We start from the raw sequence: 18,152 nt of genomic DNA on the forward strand, positions 1-18,152 counted from the left end.
TGAGTCCAAGGAAGCTCTCATAATTATGGCTAAGGGTTTGCGTACTTCCTTTGCTGCCTCCTTTAATATAACTGGATAGATCCCATCCATCCCAGGTGCCTTTCTTGTGTTTATCTTCAACAATTTCTCCTCCACTTTACTCTCAGTTATTACAAAATCTTCTAGCTCACTGCCAGAGTTTACTTCACCTCTGGCATTCCCCTTCCTGAACAACTCCTCATGTGTCTGAATAACTCCTCATGTGTGAATGTAGATGCAAAATACTCGTTTAGTTTGTTAGCCACCTGAGCAGGATCCTTAACTGTTGAACCATCAATATCCAGTGGACCAATCTGATTCATCCCTTCTTTGAATCATTTGACTTACTAATACTAAGGCTAATGTCATTTGCTGTGGATTAGTGTCTTCGGCAGTGCAGGTTGTCATTCGTCAGTTCAAAATTCTTGACCTTCTCTTAACTGCTTTCGATGTGGTATGAATGCTGTAGTATTTGTAGCACTCATGTTAAACACAATAGCGTATAAGAAAACGTTCTTCAGTCTTTAAATCTTCCATTATGCAGCTCACAGAAAGGTTCACACATTGACCAAACTTGAAACTGTGTTAGTTCAAAGATACTTCTGTATATATTCAGTAGCGCTGGCATTCGAGAATTAAATGGTCAGCCTATATACATAGCGGATCATTCAAAATTACATGTTACACAACGTGAATAATTGATAGTTACATGTTACTTAAAAATAATTTCTCAACATATTAGTGCATCTCAATAAATCAAATAACATTTACAATAATTATTTTAGTATTCTGGTAACACAACAGATTTAATAAAATGAACAAGCGAAATAATTAATTTGTTTTCCCAATATATGTCCTTAGATTAAAATAATAATTATCATTTTTTTTCTGTATTATTAATTGTATCGTGTTGTCAAAGTCACTACTTGGACTGTTACGCCAAACATTATAAAAGTAGGTTACTATTACGCATTATCCAAAAGAATTTAAAACATCTAAAATATCTCTACTCATCACTGCATGCAAATAGGTTGTATCACTTCTGAACCAGGCCATGTTCAATACCAATATTCGTAAATTCGGACCTGGGAGATTATTATTATCAGATTCTTTTTCACATGTGTACGCAGGTGTCTTTGATAAGATTATAAGCCTTAAATATGCGTGGTCGTCTCAGTTTAATGTTACTGGAGTTTGTGATCAAGATTTCGAAATAAAATTTCCTCCCATAATGTTAACCTGTCGGCTAAACCTTTCTGACCAGATAGGTGAGTAAACCAATAATGTCCATTGATAATCTCTTCCTTTTTGCGCTCAACCTCTGATAAAACATATTTTTGTGATATAGATTTTCTGCCAACTTTGGCTTTTTGAGTTAAAAGACCGGTAATATAAACATCATCCACCGAGAAGAAAGGTACTGAGAATGAAGCATTGTAAAGAGGTTCAATAACACCTTGGGGAATAATATATACTGAGCCTGAGCAATAAGGTGGATAATGTACTTCGCCTTTAAATCTGTCTTCAGGTACGTACCACTTGGAATTTTTTTCTCTTATAATTCCCATCCCTTTCCATTCCAAGCATAACAGATTTTTTCTCACTTTTTCAATGCCAGTGGAATTCGTTAGAAAGTCTATCAGTTTGAAAGTATTAATCAGAATGTCGTCATCAGTCTTCACAACGAAATCGTAATTAAAACAGTGATTGAGAATCCAATTGAAAGTTTCAAGAGTTTTATATGTCAGATTTTGGTAAGTATCCAAAAAGTTGAATTGGATGATGTCTCCAAAGGTTTGCTTTTCTTGGTCAATCGATTTCTGTATGTGAGGATCGTTTGTCAAACCGACTGCAAATAGAGTGACAAAATTAAATTTGTCCATCAGTTCTTGATGGCTCCAAGTGTAGCGAATTACTTTTCTGTGAACAGAGTGATCAGGAGAGGTATGAACGTAGATTATAATAGTAGGAATGCCATGACGTCGGCAGGTTTCAGAAGCATTAAAACTGGTTATGTTGACAGATCGGGTAAAATGCTGTAACTGGATCATTGACCTGCTGAATTGTATAATATTAATTTCCCAGGAAAAAATATAAAAGATAGCAGCAAATACAAGGCAGAATAAAATCACTCGTTGCATATTAAGAACCATGTCCTTCCTTCTTCTGTTCTGAAATTAAAATAAAATAATCTTAATAAATTGTTTAAATAAATACATAAATATACACTTTTATACTCTTCTTTTTTTTTTTTTTTTGTTAGTTGTTGGCGCATCAGCTTCGGTGGCCACAATGCACCTTCCAAAGTTTTTGCATTTTGATAGTAGGAATTGTAGATTATAATAGTAGGAATGCCAATGCCAATGCCAATCCTCTTTTTAACGTTCCAGCACGTTATAACGACTGTAGAGGAGTCCGTTTGAGCTCCCACAAACCTAATTCTATTTCACATTCTTTTCAATCACCTTGAAAGATGAACAAATTCTCTATAACGACCTCAAAAGTTCCACTCCTATTTTGTTTTTTTCTTATTCGCTGTATTATAATACGGTATTTGCATTTCAAGATGAAAGAACGCCAATTTAGTACAACTAATAACCAACGTGCAGGCCGAATTTGGAAATCATTCGTTGCTGATTTCCTATGCTCACAGGCAATTTCTTAGAGCCATATAGCTTAGAGCAGTGATGATGAGTTGGCTTGAGCGGAATTTGAAAGCACTTCTGCAAATCAAGGCCTAAGTGCTTTCAACAGTCTTTTGCTGGAAAAGTACCGGCTTTAGCAAATGCAGTGCCCGATTGGAGCATGCTGACGGGGCCCCTTGAAAAATTCAATATTAACCCCTCAAATTGTGAAATAAAACTAAAACTATTAATAATTGTTTATTATTTTTATATTATTAAATTTGTCAGCAATTGACCAGACGTTTTGATAATACACTGGTGTGCAAAATTTAAGGACCAGTCAAATTTTCACCTGTAGATTCTCATAGGAGTGGCCTGGATATGGGAAAAGCATACCAAAGGAACCTCGTGAGGTACAGAAACGATGAAGGAAACAAAACGGTACAATGCAGAGGGATTTTATTCAAAAATGGCAACATAGCACTGGCTGCCATGATACAGATGCAGCATTGCCAAAGATGGAACAAAGGGAAGAGATGGTCCTCAGTAGGCGATATGGCCACCCCTAATGTCGATGCAGGCTTTTCACTGCCTGTCCAGGTAAAGTTCCTCTACCGACGGTTCTTGGTTTTTCTTTACAAAAATAGACCTCTCTTGTGGAAGTTAATATTGTGGCTGAACAGTTGGCTCGTCCAAAAAGATCTTTGAAGTATCGATGTTAGAAGTATAGAACAGCACGGAATATAGACTGGTGCTATCCATTCGAAATACATGGACCAAACCGTCAGAACGTGGGGTAAAGGGATAAGTGAAATGTGGGAGGAAATTAAATAAAACACTTAAAAAGGATTATTGAAAGTGCCGTGTGCAAAAAGTTACAAAACGTACGTGTTATATGGTGAAGTGCAAATTAAACTTCAATAAATAAACAAAAACCAAAACCCATGAAGTCCCACAAAACAAAGCTTTTAATTCACAAAACAAAAATAACTTAACTTAGGATTGTTTCGGTTTTCTTTCTTTTTTTCACAACAGAACTCATATTTGCTAAGAAAACACCTCATAACTAATCCCATATCAATTAAGTAATGCAGGCCATCTTACATTGAAACATAAGAAAACATAAGAAACATCTTTCTAAACATATCACTACTACTACTAATAAATACAAAAAAGGAATGTGTGGGTATGTATGTCTGTGTACAACAGACCCAGACAAGGAATCTATCAATAAATAGTGCTTATATCTACTAATATATATAATATATATTTCAATGTTAAAAGTAAAAAATATTAAGAATACATTACTTAGAATGTGAGAAGGGATAATTTTAAAAGGTATGTGTGTGGCATTATATATTATCTTTTGGTAGTAGCTTGACTCGACATTATCAACACTTTAATTATAAACAGTCCCCTTACTACAAGAGGTCTCTGAGATCACTGGAGCGTATCACCTGGTGGTACGCTCCAGTGATTTCATGATCCAATTGACTAGATTTGAAACGCGTCACCAACAGACAGGTTCTGGAAAATCTGCTGGTGATGCACCTGCGGCTTCTGTCGCTTGGGGAGGTGTGAATAAGGGAAGAGGGGGGCGTTTCGGCTCTTTTTTTTTTTTTTTTTTTTTTCGTAAATAGTTCCCAACATCCCCTGAACACACCTCAATTTGTGGCTGGTGCCAAGAGGTATGTCTTTATGTCTTACACTTATTGGTCTTGAAAGAGACCTGGAGCACTCAGTTCCCGAGAGTATATCCATTTAAGCTCTGAATAGCTACTAGAGCTTCGTCATAGTTGGTCATGGTGACGAAACTGAATCCCTTGCACTTGTTTGTCTGCAAATCTCGGATTACTCTGACACTTTGGACAGCCCCGAAAGGACCAAATAATTGCCAGAGAAGATTTTTCTCTGTGTCTGGAGCCAGACACAGAGGGCCTGTCCATACATAGAATAATGATGTTGATAAGTTCTTGTGGTAACATCGTCCATTCCTCTGTCAGCGCCATCTTCAGCTGGTGAACATTTTCTGGTGGGTGTGGACGTGCCGCTAGGCGTCTCCCCAGAGCGTCCCATATGTGTTCGATGGGGTTTAGATCAGTGGAATGGGCAGGCCAATCCATACGAACAATGCCCTCACTTTCCAAAATCATATCAACAGCTGCAGTGCGATGGGGTGTGGCGATATCATTCATAAACATGAACTCGGGGCCAATGGCAACTCGGAACAGGCGCACATGGGGAAGGATTACTTCAGTACAGTAGCGTGCACCGGTTGCAGTACCGCCTTCCAGTATATGGAGTTGTGTACATCCAACCAAGATAACGCCTCCCCAGACGAAAACACCTCGACCGCCATATCGATCCCTTTCAATGATGTTTGCGGGGTGATACCGTATGCCAACCTCTCGCCAGAATCGCTGCTGAGACTGAATCTACTCTCATCAGTAAAGAATACCTTAAGTAAAGATTTTATGGTTGTAACCTTAAGAAATAGTGCTGGTCCTTAAGTTTTGCACACCAGTGTATAAATAAAACGAATCAGAAGGATAATTTTCTTGCCCGTTTATCGGCAAAATCTTTGCAGACTCCTTCATTAGTTGCGAGAAATTTGAAAATATTTAAAGGATTTTCGAAGTACGATTCTGGAAGAATTCGTTTCAGTGCTTCCATTTCCTCCAGTAGCATATGGCTATTAATATCTGTTACCTTCACAGACTTCACCAATTCGTTGCCCTCAACGATTTTAGCATCTGAAAGTGCGATTTCTAAATCTGCAGCGTGTTTTCTTAACTCGTCCTTCGGAATTCTTAGAAATTTACCCTAGAAACCAAAAATATTATTATGTTTTACTAACTTCTAGAAACATGGCTCTAAAGACTGCAAAGTCTTGTCTACGATTTTATTAAAGCGGTGTAGCTTATAAGCTTCCTTAGGATTTGTTATAGGTTCATCAGCAGGCTTGTAATTGAAGTGTCTCTTTCTTTTTTGTAATGTTCTTGTGCGAAATTAGCATTAGCATTAGCATAGGCATACGATGCAAGAAAGCAAGCTTATGCAGCATCAGCCAAAGGAAAAAAAAAAACCTCCCATTTAACCCCTCCATTCGTTCCAAATGCCTGTCCAGCTCAGCCTTAAATTTGTTTATGCAATCAACTTCCACAACAAAAGATGGAAGTCTGTTCCACCAATCAACTACCCGCTGGCTAAAGGCAAACTTCTGCACATCTATCCTACATCTGTCTTTCCTCTGGAGATACTTCCAATTCTGTTCCAAGTTCTGTGGCACCAACTAAGACTTATTTAAAGCCAGTCTCTCTATACTTTGACATTAAGTGTAGAAGGTTTTTAAATGAAGAAAGAGCTGTAGCAAGATCTGTAGAATCACTTTGCAGTTCTGTAGAAGATTGTACAGATCTTTGCAAGATCTGAAGACTCACTTTGCAGTTCTTTACTAAAATTTGCGTGAAAGAACAAATCGTCCCAAAATACTATTGAAACAAGAAACTTGCACTGTTGAGGCCAGAGATTTAAAAGTGTGTGGATATTGTACATGTGTACTGTCGTGTACCGTTATTCATCTGGTCATTTAGCCGCTGGGGCCCAACGTTGCCCACACTCGGCCCCGTGGAGGCAGACCAGGTACACCAGTATTACAATTATTTACTCTGGTAGGCCCTGCCACCTAATTTCCTGAGATTTCATTGGCTAGGGCCTATGTTAAAAAAAAAAAAAAAATGGGGTAGACGCTAGAGATTTAGAAAAGGCCGAGATAGGTTTTAAATGAAGGTTAGGTTAATTTTTCACATTGAAGTTTAGCAGCTTGCAGTTGGGACATTCACGGTCGGTCGGTAAAGGTAGAGTGGGGGAAGACTGAAGATTGGGGGGAACAGGTAGAAGTATGGGAAATAAAGAGAAGGCGATCCCAGGAGTGTCAGTGGAGCAAGCCCCACCAGGGGAAGAAGAAGAGGCAGGGGAGGGGATGAGACAGAGGTCCATCTCTTCCCCTCCCTGCCTAGGGATGAGGTTTTAAAAGTGAACTGGGCAAGGGTGCCCAGTTCAGAACGCCAGGCAGCGTGCTGCAGCAGAGCTGCTGTGGTCATGTCCAGTCGTTGAGTCGCACATGGGAGAAAGATTCCCGTCCAGAGAGATCATTGTCTAGTAGGAGTCCGCATAGATGGTGACGGATCGTCTATCATTTGCAATGGATGTTCAATCCTGGGAGAGAGAGAGAGAGTGAGGTCCTACCATAACGGTCATGGTCTGGTTCAGTTTGGATGCACATGTGCAGGGAGCCCTGGGCTAACGGCGTGCATCATTGATTGCAATTTGTGTTTTCCTTCTTGCAAATAAGTCTTGTGCAAATTTGGCGAGCGCACTATATTCATCGAAGTTGTCCAGGAGATGGTGTTCCCGGTCCTGAGGTAAGTAAGTTAGTCTGGTGATTAGGATTCCACGTAGGTCGTACAGTGGGCATTGGTGCATCAAATGTTGCCAGCTCTCGCGTTCCCCACATGGACAATGTGGGTCCTCCACGAGCCGAAAGACTGTAAGTTTTTCATTGAAAGGTCCGTGACCCGTCAGGAGGTAAGTGGAGTGCAGTCCTTGGTGGAGCCAAGGCGGCGATTTAGGGTAAACTTTGTGTATGTCTGGAAGAAATTTCCTTGTCACTTCTCCTTTGGTGCTGTTTGCCCAGCAGGTTTGCCATTCTTGCTTCAGATGCCCCAATAATTGAGTCTTTTCGGTCTTTCTGTCATTTGTAGGTTCGATGGTGTACCCCATGAATGTGACGGGCATCCCTTTAGATAGGTAGTATGAGAGGCCACGCCTGACAATCTCCAGGTCTAGCGGGAGAACCCCCGCCAGCACCTGGAGCGCCTGCGTACTGACAGTCCTGCATGCGCGGGTTATTGTTAGAAGGATTGATCTCTGGATTGAATCAAGAATTCTTTTATTTACGGCCATGGCTGTCTTGTGGAACCAGATTGGAGCAAATTGCTGGTATAAATGTAGCCTTATAGTAGAGAGAGTGTTCGCTTTTTCAAGCCCCAGTTGCTCCTTGTAACACGGGCGTCCAGTGCAGGGTAGTTTCTAATTTTTATTCTTAGTTGCTTGAGATGAGGTTGGAAGGAGAGATTGTTGTCAAGGATGACACCTAGATATTTCATTTGGGTGGTAAGCTTTATCGTATTTCCTTTTATTTTAATTTGCGGAGGTCTTCTGATATTTAATGATCCTTTGAGAAGGATCGACGTTGTTTTCGTCAGTTAAATTTGTAGGAAATTTTCTTCCGCCCATTGTTGTATGATCTCTAGGGCATGGTTTTCCTGTATCTCCAGTTGGGCCCTGGAGTCTGCCGCCACCATCAGTGCAACGTCATCTGCGAAGGCTTGACACTTTACTTCCCCCAATTTGGTGTCAAGGAAGTCGTCGAAGACTATATTCCAAAGCAGGGGACCAAGAACGGACCCTTGCGGGCATCCTCTATGGATATTTCTTGTTATTCTTTGGAAGGGCGCTATGACTTCAATTCTTCTTTGAAACAGGTATGCTTTGATAGTATTGTAAAGGTTTATGGGAGCATGCGCTTTGCGGAGTCTGCCAAGGACGCTCGGCCACCAGAGGGAGTCGAACGCCCTAGCAAAATCCACAGCGATCACCAGAAAGTATTTACTTTGGCATGAATTGTCAGTATTTATAAGGTTCCTGATGGCTTCGATTGTTGACAGTCCCGGCCTGAAGCCATATTGGTTTGCTGCCTTGAGGTTTGCTGTGGAGTAGTACTGTTGAATCCGCTTGTATAAAAGTCTTTCATAGAGCTTGCTCAAGACCGACAGCAAAGCAATGGGCCGATAAGAGGTCGGAAGAGTTGGGTTTCTGTTAAGATTTTTAGGATTAATTTAGTATTGGAAATTTTCCAGTCCTTGGGGAAGTACCCCTGTTTCAGACAACAGTTATAGAGTCGAAGTAGGAGTCCTGGCGTTAAATCCACAACACGCTTTATGATTTCCAGTTTAAGCATATCCTTGCCCGGGCATTTCCTAGTTTTTATCTGCGCAACAGCGCTCTGAAGCTCTTCCTGAGTGAACGGCTGTTCCTGGTCGTCAGTGGCGTAGTCATCGTTTTCTTTACAAAGCCTGCGTTGTGCTTGGGACTGCGGGTAAACGTGTTCCTTGAAGATGGAGTTGAGGATGTTTTCAATCGACTGCTCCCACGATGTTGTAAGCAGTCCCTGCGGTGTTCTGGTAGTAGTAAGGATTTCCCCCCTGGGGAGTTTGTTGGTGATAACTTTATATACCACCCCCCAGGGTTCTGTGTTTCCCATGTTGGAGACGAGTTGCTCCCAAGAGTTTCGTTTGCTTCTTTTGATTGAGTCCGTATACAGGTTTCTGGCAGCCTTGTAGCGCTGTCTCATGACTTCTACTTCAGCTTCTGGCCAAGAGCGCCGGGCTCTTCAGTCGCAATTCTTACAGGGGCTTCAGAAGCTGATTATAGTTTGGAGTCGGCACCCTTACGCAGATTTCTAGAATATGCAAAGGGCGCGGAAATAATATTTTTGCCCGGGGTGCAGGAATACCTTAAATTGGCCCTGTTCCTGATGGCCGATATCAGGTTTACAATCAAGAATAACAGCAAAATAGCTGGCGGGTTTTAGCACTAGAAAATTCTTTTTCCGGTGCTTCTGTGGACTCTCTTTTCCTCATCCTTTTAGTGTAGCTTTGGTGTGCTTTTATGCCCACATGAAAGTGGTCCGAAGGTATCCCCTGAAATACAAGATCATCCAGGCGGAGGATGAGACTCCCTGGGCAGCCATTGTCATCCGGAATCCAGATATCACAGCTACCAGAATTAAACACCTCTGCACTGCTTGGGCCGCATGTGCTCACATTGTTACCGCCATGGGAGCCCTTTATGTTGTGGCCCTGTACTGCCGCCCAGGTGAGGACATCACCTTCGCCATAAATTACCTTCACACGGTAATCAACACCTTTCGAAACTCGAGAATAGTCATTGGTGCAGACGCCAACTGCAGATCCCCGGTGTGGCACAGTCACACACCTGATCGACCTCGCACAAGGAACGGTCAAAAACTAGAGGAGTTCCTGGTAAGCGCACCAGTAACGGTATTAAACATCCCACACAACCTGCCGACCTTCTGCAACATATTGTGGGAGTCAACTATAGATGTCACCATGGCCTCCAGAAACATAGCCAGCAATATTACTGGGTAGTCGGTCCAAGATGCCTGGACCACCTCCGACCACCGTGCCATAATCTTCCAGCTTACCCGCTCACTAACTAGGAACCCAGTACTAAGACAAATACAGCACAGGTACGCTATTCAGAACGCAACAAATTGGGACACCTTCCAGACTGAAATCTCAATTGCCTTACAGGAACATAATGCTGAACTCCAGACCACTAGCAACCCGGAACTCCTTCAGCGAAAGACAACAGCCCACATCACTCAGGCCTGTGAAGCTGCAATACCTAGGAAACACCCAGCCCAGGGTGCAGTGCCATGGTGGAACCGGGACCTGCAGCACCTTAGAAAGGAAACTGAGATCCGACGCAAGGTTTTTCAAAGGGCCAGAAGATCTTGGCCAGCTGCAGAAGTGGAGGCCTTACGGCAGCGGTATAGAGAAGCGAGAAATGCGTACACTGCGCAGATACGTCACTGCAAACAGGAGACTTGGCAGCGATTGGTCACAACTACTGGCAATAACGATCCCTGGGGGGTGGTCTACAAGATCACCACAAACAAGCTCCCTCGGGGGGAGGTTGTCCCTACTACTAGAACTCCACAAGGTGCCATGACTACAAACTGGGAAAGCACCATAAACAATATCCTTGACGTGGTCTTTCAACCATCGGCTGAACCGCAGACTGACGATCAGAAGAAAATGTGTCAAGGCCAGCTGCAGAAGTGGAGGCTGCACAAGATAATGCGACCTACAATAACCAAGCAATGGAAATGCCTTTCACCAGGGGGGAGCTAACTGCAGCAGCATCAACTATCAGAGGAAATAAATGCCCAGGGCCAGACCTGCTAGAACCAGAAATTGTTAAAAAGACAGTGGAACATGCCCCTGATCTGGTGCTAAATCTTTACAGCAAATGCCTCCAGGCAGGAGCCATTCCAACGTCTTGGAAGGTTGCCAATGTCAAACTTATCTTAAAAAATCCTTCCAAGTCGCCTATCCTCCCAGACTCTTGAGAGCCTTGCTCTCAGTGGTCAGCAAGCTCTTCGAGCGCCTATTACATGCTCGTCTCCAACATCACTACAATACTGCAGGACTAACAGTTTGGGACTAACAGCCCAACCAGTTTGGCTTTCGACAGGGTCATTCTGTCATACATGCCCACCAGCACCTCCTGGGGAAAGTGGAGAACTGCAACAGAAAATACTTCTTGGTGATCTCTGTGGAGTTCGCCACACTTTGGTGGCCGAGCGTCCTGGCCAGACTTAGAGCGGCAAATCTTCCCAGCAACCTCTATCAGACCTTACAGAACTACCTATCCAACAGATTCATAGTAGTGAATGCGCCCTATCAGACCTTCTCTAGAAGTATCCACCGGGGCTGCCCGCAGGGTTCAGTCCTGGGACCCTTCCTATGGAACGTCGTCTTGGACAGCTTCCTTCGTCTCGGACCCTGGAGAAGTGGATGCTCAAGCATTTGCCGATGACCTCATTCTCACCGTCTCGGCGAACTCAAGGGCAAAACTGGAAGAATCTGCAAACCTGGCCTTGGAACTACTGCAGAACTGGGCAAAATAGAATCACCTGAGAATGTCACCATTGACGCCGACCTGAACAAATTCGCTGTTGACCGGACTTACCGGAAAAAAATTATGACTAATAGGACTAATCAGCAATCACTGATGAGTACCTTGCATCTGCTCCTGTCTGATTGAGCTGGTGCTCTTATCTCGATGTTAAGTCAGCTCAATCAAACTTAACTCTCATAACGAGTTCTCTCCTTTGTATCAAAATATGTTTTCATTTGTAAAATTATTTTGTAAATAATTGTTCGAGTTTCCCGGAAGTTTCGGGAGGCTGTAAAAATGTAAACCCCTGGCCTTTTGGCCGTGAAGGGCATTAAAGATTCTCTCTCTCTCTCTCTCTCTCTCTCTCTCTCTCTCTCTCTCTCTCTCTCTCTCTCTCTCTCTCTCTCTCTCCTTCAAAGATCACCTACAAAACATTCGAACCAAGATTAGGAAATATGCTGCCCTCGTTGCTAGGGTGGGTCGAAGGGACTGGGGCCTTGGCCAGCGTACGCTACATATCTTCTACAACGCCATATTCATACCTATCATCACATATGCCTCTGGTGTATGGTATCACAAGGCTACTACCGCAGTCAACCGACGTATTATCTACTCAACCCAAAGATCGATTCTACTATTTACTTCTCGTGCCTGCAGCACGGTGAGCACCCACGCTTTACAGGTCCTGACCGGAGTTCTCCCCCTTGACCTGGAGATTGTTGGCAAAGGATTACTTTACCATCTGGCAAAGGGCACCTCAAGGACCTGTCTCGGACATATAACTGACCCATCAAATAACCGCACCGCTGAAAAGAAGAGGCTCTACGCTCACCTGCTGCAGGTGTGGCAAGAGAGATGGACAAACTCCCATACAGGGGAGATAACCAGAAAGTTTATACCTGACGTCGGCAGGGTCTACCCTAAGTTCTCAACGTGGTTCTCACCTGGACTCCATGCAGCATACCTTGTCACGGGACATGGCGCCATCAATGCCAAATATTTCCTTTTGGGAATTGAAGAGGACCCTATCTGTGTTTGCGGCGGTCTGGAGAGCTGGCAACATCTAATATATGATTGCCAGCTTTATGACGACCTCCGCAACATCCTAATAACAAAGATCCTATATTGTCCTAGAGGACGGGAGACAACATACTGGATACAAAACAAGAGTACCTGGATTTCTCCTGCTACGCCCAAGAGCTCTTCCCAAGAAGACGAGTGCTCGCTGCAATGGAGCACAACTGAACCCTATACAATACATGACAACCCGGAATAAAAACTGAACCTACTTAATAAAGGATAAGAACTGACTTGATTAAACTGGACGGGATCTGGTCCCATGAGTGATATCACAAATAGGAACACTAATACCACTGAAGACCAACTGCAGCTTGCTGCTGGCCATCTTGGCTCTCAAACCATGCTCCCTTGCATGGTCCTATATTTTCTCCTCTCGCCCGGCAGGGGAGGGGACGGTATTTTCCGTCCCCTCACCTCCTTGCCACCCCTTTCTTCGCCTGGTGGGGCATGGGCCTGCTCCACTGATTATCTGTAGTCGCCTTCTCTATCGTCCCCATATTTCTGTCTTTCCCCCCACTCTACCTAATACGCAAGTGTATACCACATAGTTTAAAATTTAATGACTAAATTTAATTGCGTTCACATTAAACTAATTTGGCCTTTCTACTCAATTTTCTTAACCCCCACTGAGCGAAAATTTTATTTTATTATATATATATTTTATTATTATTATTATTATTATTTAAATTTTTTTTAGGTCCTAGTCACTGAAATCTCAGGAAATTAGGTGGCAGGACCTGCCAGAGTAAATATTTCAATACTATTGTACCTGGTCTGCCTCCACGAGGCATAATGTGGACAACGTTGGTCCCCAGCAGGGGTCTAGCGGCTAAATGGCCAGAAAAACAACGACACACAACACTACACTCATACAATATCCAAACACTTTTAAATCTCTGGCCTTTACAGTGAACTGTTACACCCACAATGAAAGCAACGCGCAGATGGGGGAACCCCTGGTGCCGTTAGACACGAACAAACTATACACTGTTCTTTTTTGACATTCTAAAAAGAAATTATAAGACAACAGACGTGTAGTAAACATTTTTTTGCAAGTTTTGTTTCAACTTGCTTGTAGAATAACTGCACTTTGTGCTTTATCAGTGATCAAATGAGGAACTCCATCATTAATTAAACTATAAAACTTCTTATAATAGCCTTATATAGCCTGTTTAACAAGTGGGAGTGAGAACAATAAGAGAATCTGTTCCGTGGTAGACACTCATCGACACCGCTACATGGAGTGAATGATATATGTGCTTGATAAGAAGCAGAAATGGAATATCAGGATTTAATTTCTTATACATCATTGTTAATAGCAACCATTACGAATGCATTGTCAGTACGAGTGCAATAAGTCGGTGCAAATTTAATCCACTATTTCTTAGCGATGATTTCAAAGATTCATATATTTCTTCTGCAATGCATTCACTGAGTTCGACCGTGTCAAGAAAAGAAGAAGAACTCTTTATTATATACAGAAGGCACAATGCTGTATACAACTCCCTTCACGGCTACAAGCCAGGGGTTTACAAAAAAGAAATTACACAACATAATAAACAAAGATGAAAAAAAACAGAAAAAGCATTATGACTCCAGAAAGGTTTAAACACTGGAGTGATGGATCCATGGCAGTGATGGATAGGTCCTCGGGAGCAGGTTCTAATGTCCTCTGACGTGGTCCTGGGAAGGAAGTCGACCGAGTACTTTTTGCCTATATTCCTTGTCGACTGCGAATTTGTAGAGGTCGCCGTCCAAGGACTGTATGTCTTGCAGCATTTGCACGGGTAGGAACCAGTCAGATAGCTTTAACCGGTTTGGAATGGCCTGTAGGATTGGATTAGCCCTAAGCGTTGGGACCGGGATTCTCCATCCTCAGTTAGCCCGGAAATCTGTTACTGAAATAATGCCTACCATCATTTTGATGGCAAAGACGAGTCTTCCCTCGTGAATGATGGCAGGAAGACGTCTGATGTTGATAGCTGCCGCCATCTGGGTGGTCCTTGGTGCAAGGTGAAGCCGAAATTTCAATATGGCCCACTTCAGTAGCCAGAATTCCCCCGCGAAAGTCTGTCTAAGTTGGGTCGTAGCAGTTGAAGTCCAGACTTCGGCGCTATAGAGTATGAGCGGATATAAACACGTCTTAATATATCTGTACCCAACAGCCTGGTTATGGCCTTCATAAGTTGTTGTTTAATCATCCACCGGAGTCGACAGAACTTAATTTGCAAGTGGTCTATGTGCGGTAGAAAGGAGAGCTTTTGATCAAACGTTACCACAAATCGATTCTCGAAATTCGAATAGTACCGTACTACAATTACCAACATTTTTATAACACTAATGTCATTACTTTCATCGATAATTAAACTGAAGTTTCTATTTCCTAACTCAGGTTTTAAATTAACCACGAAATGTGGTGCTATAATAAATAAATAAAAATATAATTTTTGTCTGCGTCCTTTGTACTCATTGATAAAATGCTAATCATAGTTTCTAAACATATGTGAAAAAGTCTCGGGTTTTAGAGGAGCCCCGCACGATTTAAATACGCTTTAAAACCAATTAACTTAAAAAAGAAAAAAAACCTTTTCCTTCTCTTTTCATTTATCTCTTTTTCTTTCCACTATTCTTTTTTTTTCCTTTTTTCGTTTAATGTTATTTTTTTTCTGCCCACAGGGCCCAATCTTAGGCTGATAGAATCTAGTTATTCTGTATTTTTTACACCACACAATTTGAAAATCAGTTCGTGAACACAAGCTGATCTTTTTTCAGCTGATTTTCCACAGACAAAATACACCAAGATGGATATAAAATAATAACATAAATTTTAATAACTATAAAATTGTATTTTTATTATAATTAAGATAATAGCTTTTTAAAATGTTAAAAACATTTTTTTGGACACAGCCTTCACATTTGTATTAAAAAATAATAATAATAAAATAAATGAAATCGTCCTTACCTATTTTACCACTTTTGGTTGAGACTAATTTATTGCGACTACAGTTGTTCTAACGTTTTCTGAATATGCGAGAATGCAGGAAGAGTTGTTGAAACTACACGTACTTGCAAGAGTAAATGTACTCCTGTACTGGTATATTTATTGCCTAAAAGAATATAATCACAAAGGGACACGTTTATTATGTCATTATGATATTCAATAAACTGGGAGTGTACCTTGTCAATCAATATTAAACATATTGAGCTGGAAACCATTATTTTTTTCTATTTAAATATATAAAAGTTTTGAGTGAAATTATTTTTTGTCAAGGCTATATAAATATAAATTTCAAATAATAATACTTAGATGAAGTTTTAAACACGCAATATTTAGAAAACTCCAATGCTGGGACGGGCTAGAAGTGACTAAGGTACCTGCTGCGTATAGGACTGTTTATTGGAGAGGGAAGGGGTGGATTGAGGCTGCCTCATGCGCAGAAATATATAATCCACACTCTCGAAATATAGAAAGCTGAGGGAAATATTCTCCCTCGTTTAATGTTAATGCAATTTAGCTGTTAGTAAGATTAATTATTGGTAAAAAATTTTAATGTACAGAAAGCTGTATAAATCTTTATTATTGAATTTGGACACGTCACGGAAGGCCACCATGATACCCGAAAACACCACACAGGTAAGGGGGTTGAAATATAGTTTGTGATGTTCCTCATTCTTTCCACCCTCTTTTCTTTCAGCTTTGCTTTTAAAAATAAGATACCAAAGTTGTGGTAAAACTACATAACCAATGGCACTTCCCATTGAAATCATATCTTGATTGCTTTAACACTCCACGCGGGCACATGTGCATGTTGAAGGGAACTCTTGAATTAGTAGATTCAAGCGGTCAAACCTAACGCTCCAGGCTAACACTAGAGGAATCCGAAGTGTTTTGTTTTGCCGTGTGCTGCGACTCATGGAAATTCGGAAAAGGAGGTCCTGATGGTTGAGAGGTCAACTTGAACGTATCACTTTGTTCCCTCCTTCGGAAAGACGAAATCATGCTTGCCCAGGATCAATCGGTTAGTGGGTTCGAGCGTAATGCGATGGTCTACCATGGAAAAGCTATGCTCCTACCTTCGTGGCCAGAGGGATAGAAATTAGCTGGTGGATGTGCAGGTATGGCTTTGGATAGCCTTTCCCCCTACCGGAACATTATGTCAATAAACAACATACTGTTACTTCAGCAGATGGACCCAGAACTTAAGACTTATCCCGGCCAAAGCCTCGTTATCTGATAATTTATTTTACAAGAGAGATTGCGAAAATAGCTACGTTTCTTATTCAGAAGGGATTGAAGCGGTTCTCTCATTCAGAAGGGATGGTAGGCTCCCCGAAATCAGTCAATCGAATTTAGAAACTAAAAGTGACAAATTTGCGGAATAGCTCCTCCGAGTCATATCTATGGGTGAATACCAGTCGTGATAACCCCTCACCGACAACACAATGAACTCATTCTGCGGTGTAATCTCAAAATGACATCATCCCGAAGTGTCTGGGATGGAAATCTATTCTGAACTGAAAATTCGAGGATTGAGAGCACTGCGAAACGAAAACTTATTTTTAGGGATGGTAATTTAGTCACCAAGGGAAATCCCATGCTTGCTCTCATTATATCAACGTTTCCCAATTCAGTCATAGACGTGGATCGTTCGATCATACACATGTTTGTATATAACAAATAATTTAAGGTATTTTCTGATTTAGACATTCATTTCTACTGGATTTCCAACAATACTGGGATCAGAGGAAATGATTTCACTGCATTTTCAGTCAAATGGGCAGTGTACCTGGACAGGCTTTGCTTACTATTTTCCTATACAGACTACAGAAAATCAAAATCTTGCTTTGAAATTTACAATTTGGCGCCGAGCTTCCAACATCATACAAGCCAATTGCACTTTTATCCGTTCTAGCGAAACTTCAGGAACGACTCCTACTCTACTGACTCACCAACCGATACGTTGATAAACAACTTGCATCCGCACACTAATTTGGTTTCTAGACTGAATGTAGTACAGAAGACGCTATCCACTGACTCCTTGCTCAGGCCACGCAGACGGAAGACAAATGTTCCTTGGCTATTATGATTGACTTCGCTGGTTCCTTCGACCTGCTGTGGTGGCCCAATTTCCTTCGAAGATTCGGGCAGGACGAAATATCCAACAACCTCTACAACAGTATTAAATCATACTTTGAAGACAGAAGAGTGCAGGTTTTCACCAAATTCCAGAAAGTCACAAGGAGTGTCTTCCAGGGTTGTTCCCAGGGCTCTGTCCTGAGGCTATTTTTATGGTTCGTTGTCCTGGACGAGTTTCTGGCGATGGAACTTGGTGGGGTTTATCCCTTAGCGTTTCCGACGCCCTTGTCCCTGTCGTTTAGTCCGACTCTAGAGCTGCCCTGGAGGTTAAGGCCAATGAAGCATGGGACATCTCCAGATCTGGGCCATTATTCATCAACTTACTATTTCCTGTGAGAACACGAAATCAATCCTTCTGAAAGGGAAACTTCAGCTACGCAGATCTCCAATCATGAAGATAAACAATATCTCAATATGCCTCTAGGAGGAATAAGTACTTTGGCCTCTACATTGCCGCCGAGTTAACCCTCTATCCTCACCTGTAATATCTCGCAACTAAAATACAGAAATATTTAGCCACGATT

The 18,152-nt window shown here is 41.8% G+C and overlaps 1 protein-coding gene across 1 annotated transcript; it reads right to left on the reverse strand.

Annotated features, from left to right (window-relative positions):
• Positions 1-1,202: 1,202 nt before the first annotated feature.
• Positions 1,203-2,069, reverse strand: LOC150088741 (beta-1,3-galactosyltransferase 1-like). Its single transcript, XM_090370297.1, has one exon. The coding sequence runs from the start codon at positions 2,067-2,069 to the stop codon at positions 1,203-1,205; it is 867 nt and encodes a 288-aa protein (XP_090226423.1).
• Between the last annotated feature and the right edge of the window lie 16,083 nt (positions 2,070-18,152).

Source organism: Mastigoproctus giganteus, chromosome 3, assembly GCF_048544385.1.
Source record: "Mastigoproctus giganteus isolate SK-2022 chromosome 3, ASM4854438v1, whole genome shotgun sequence".
NCBI lineage: Eukaryota > Metazoa > Arthropoda > Arachnida > Uropygi > Thelyphonidae > Mastigoproctus > Mastigoproctus giganteus.

What these genes read in the sequence shown, in the direction of transcription:
- LOC150088741 (XM_090370297.1), bottom strand. Translation starts at nt 2,069, where the DNA reads ATGATCCAGTTACAGCATTTTACCCGATCTGTCAACATAACCAGTTTT.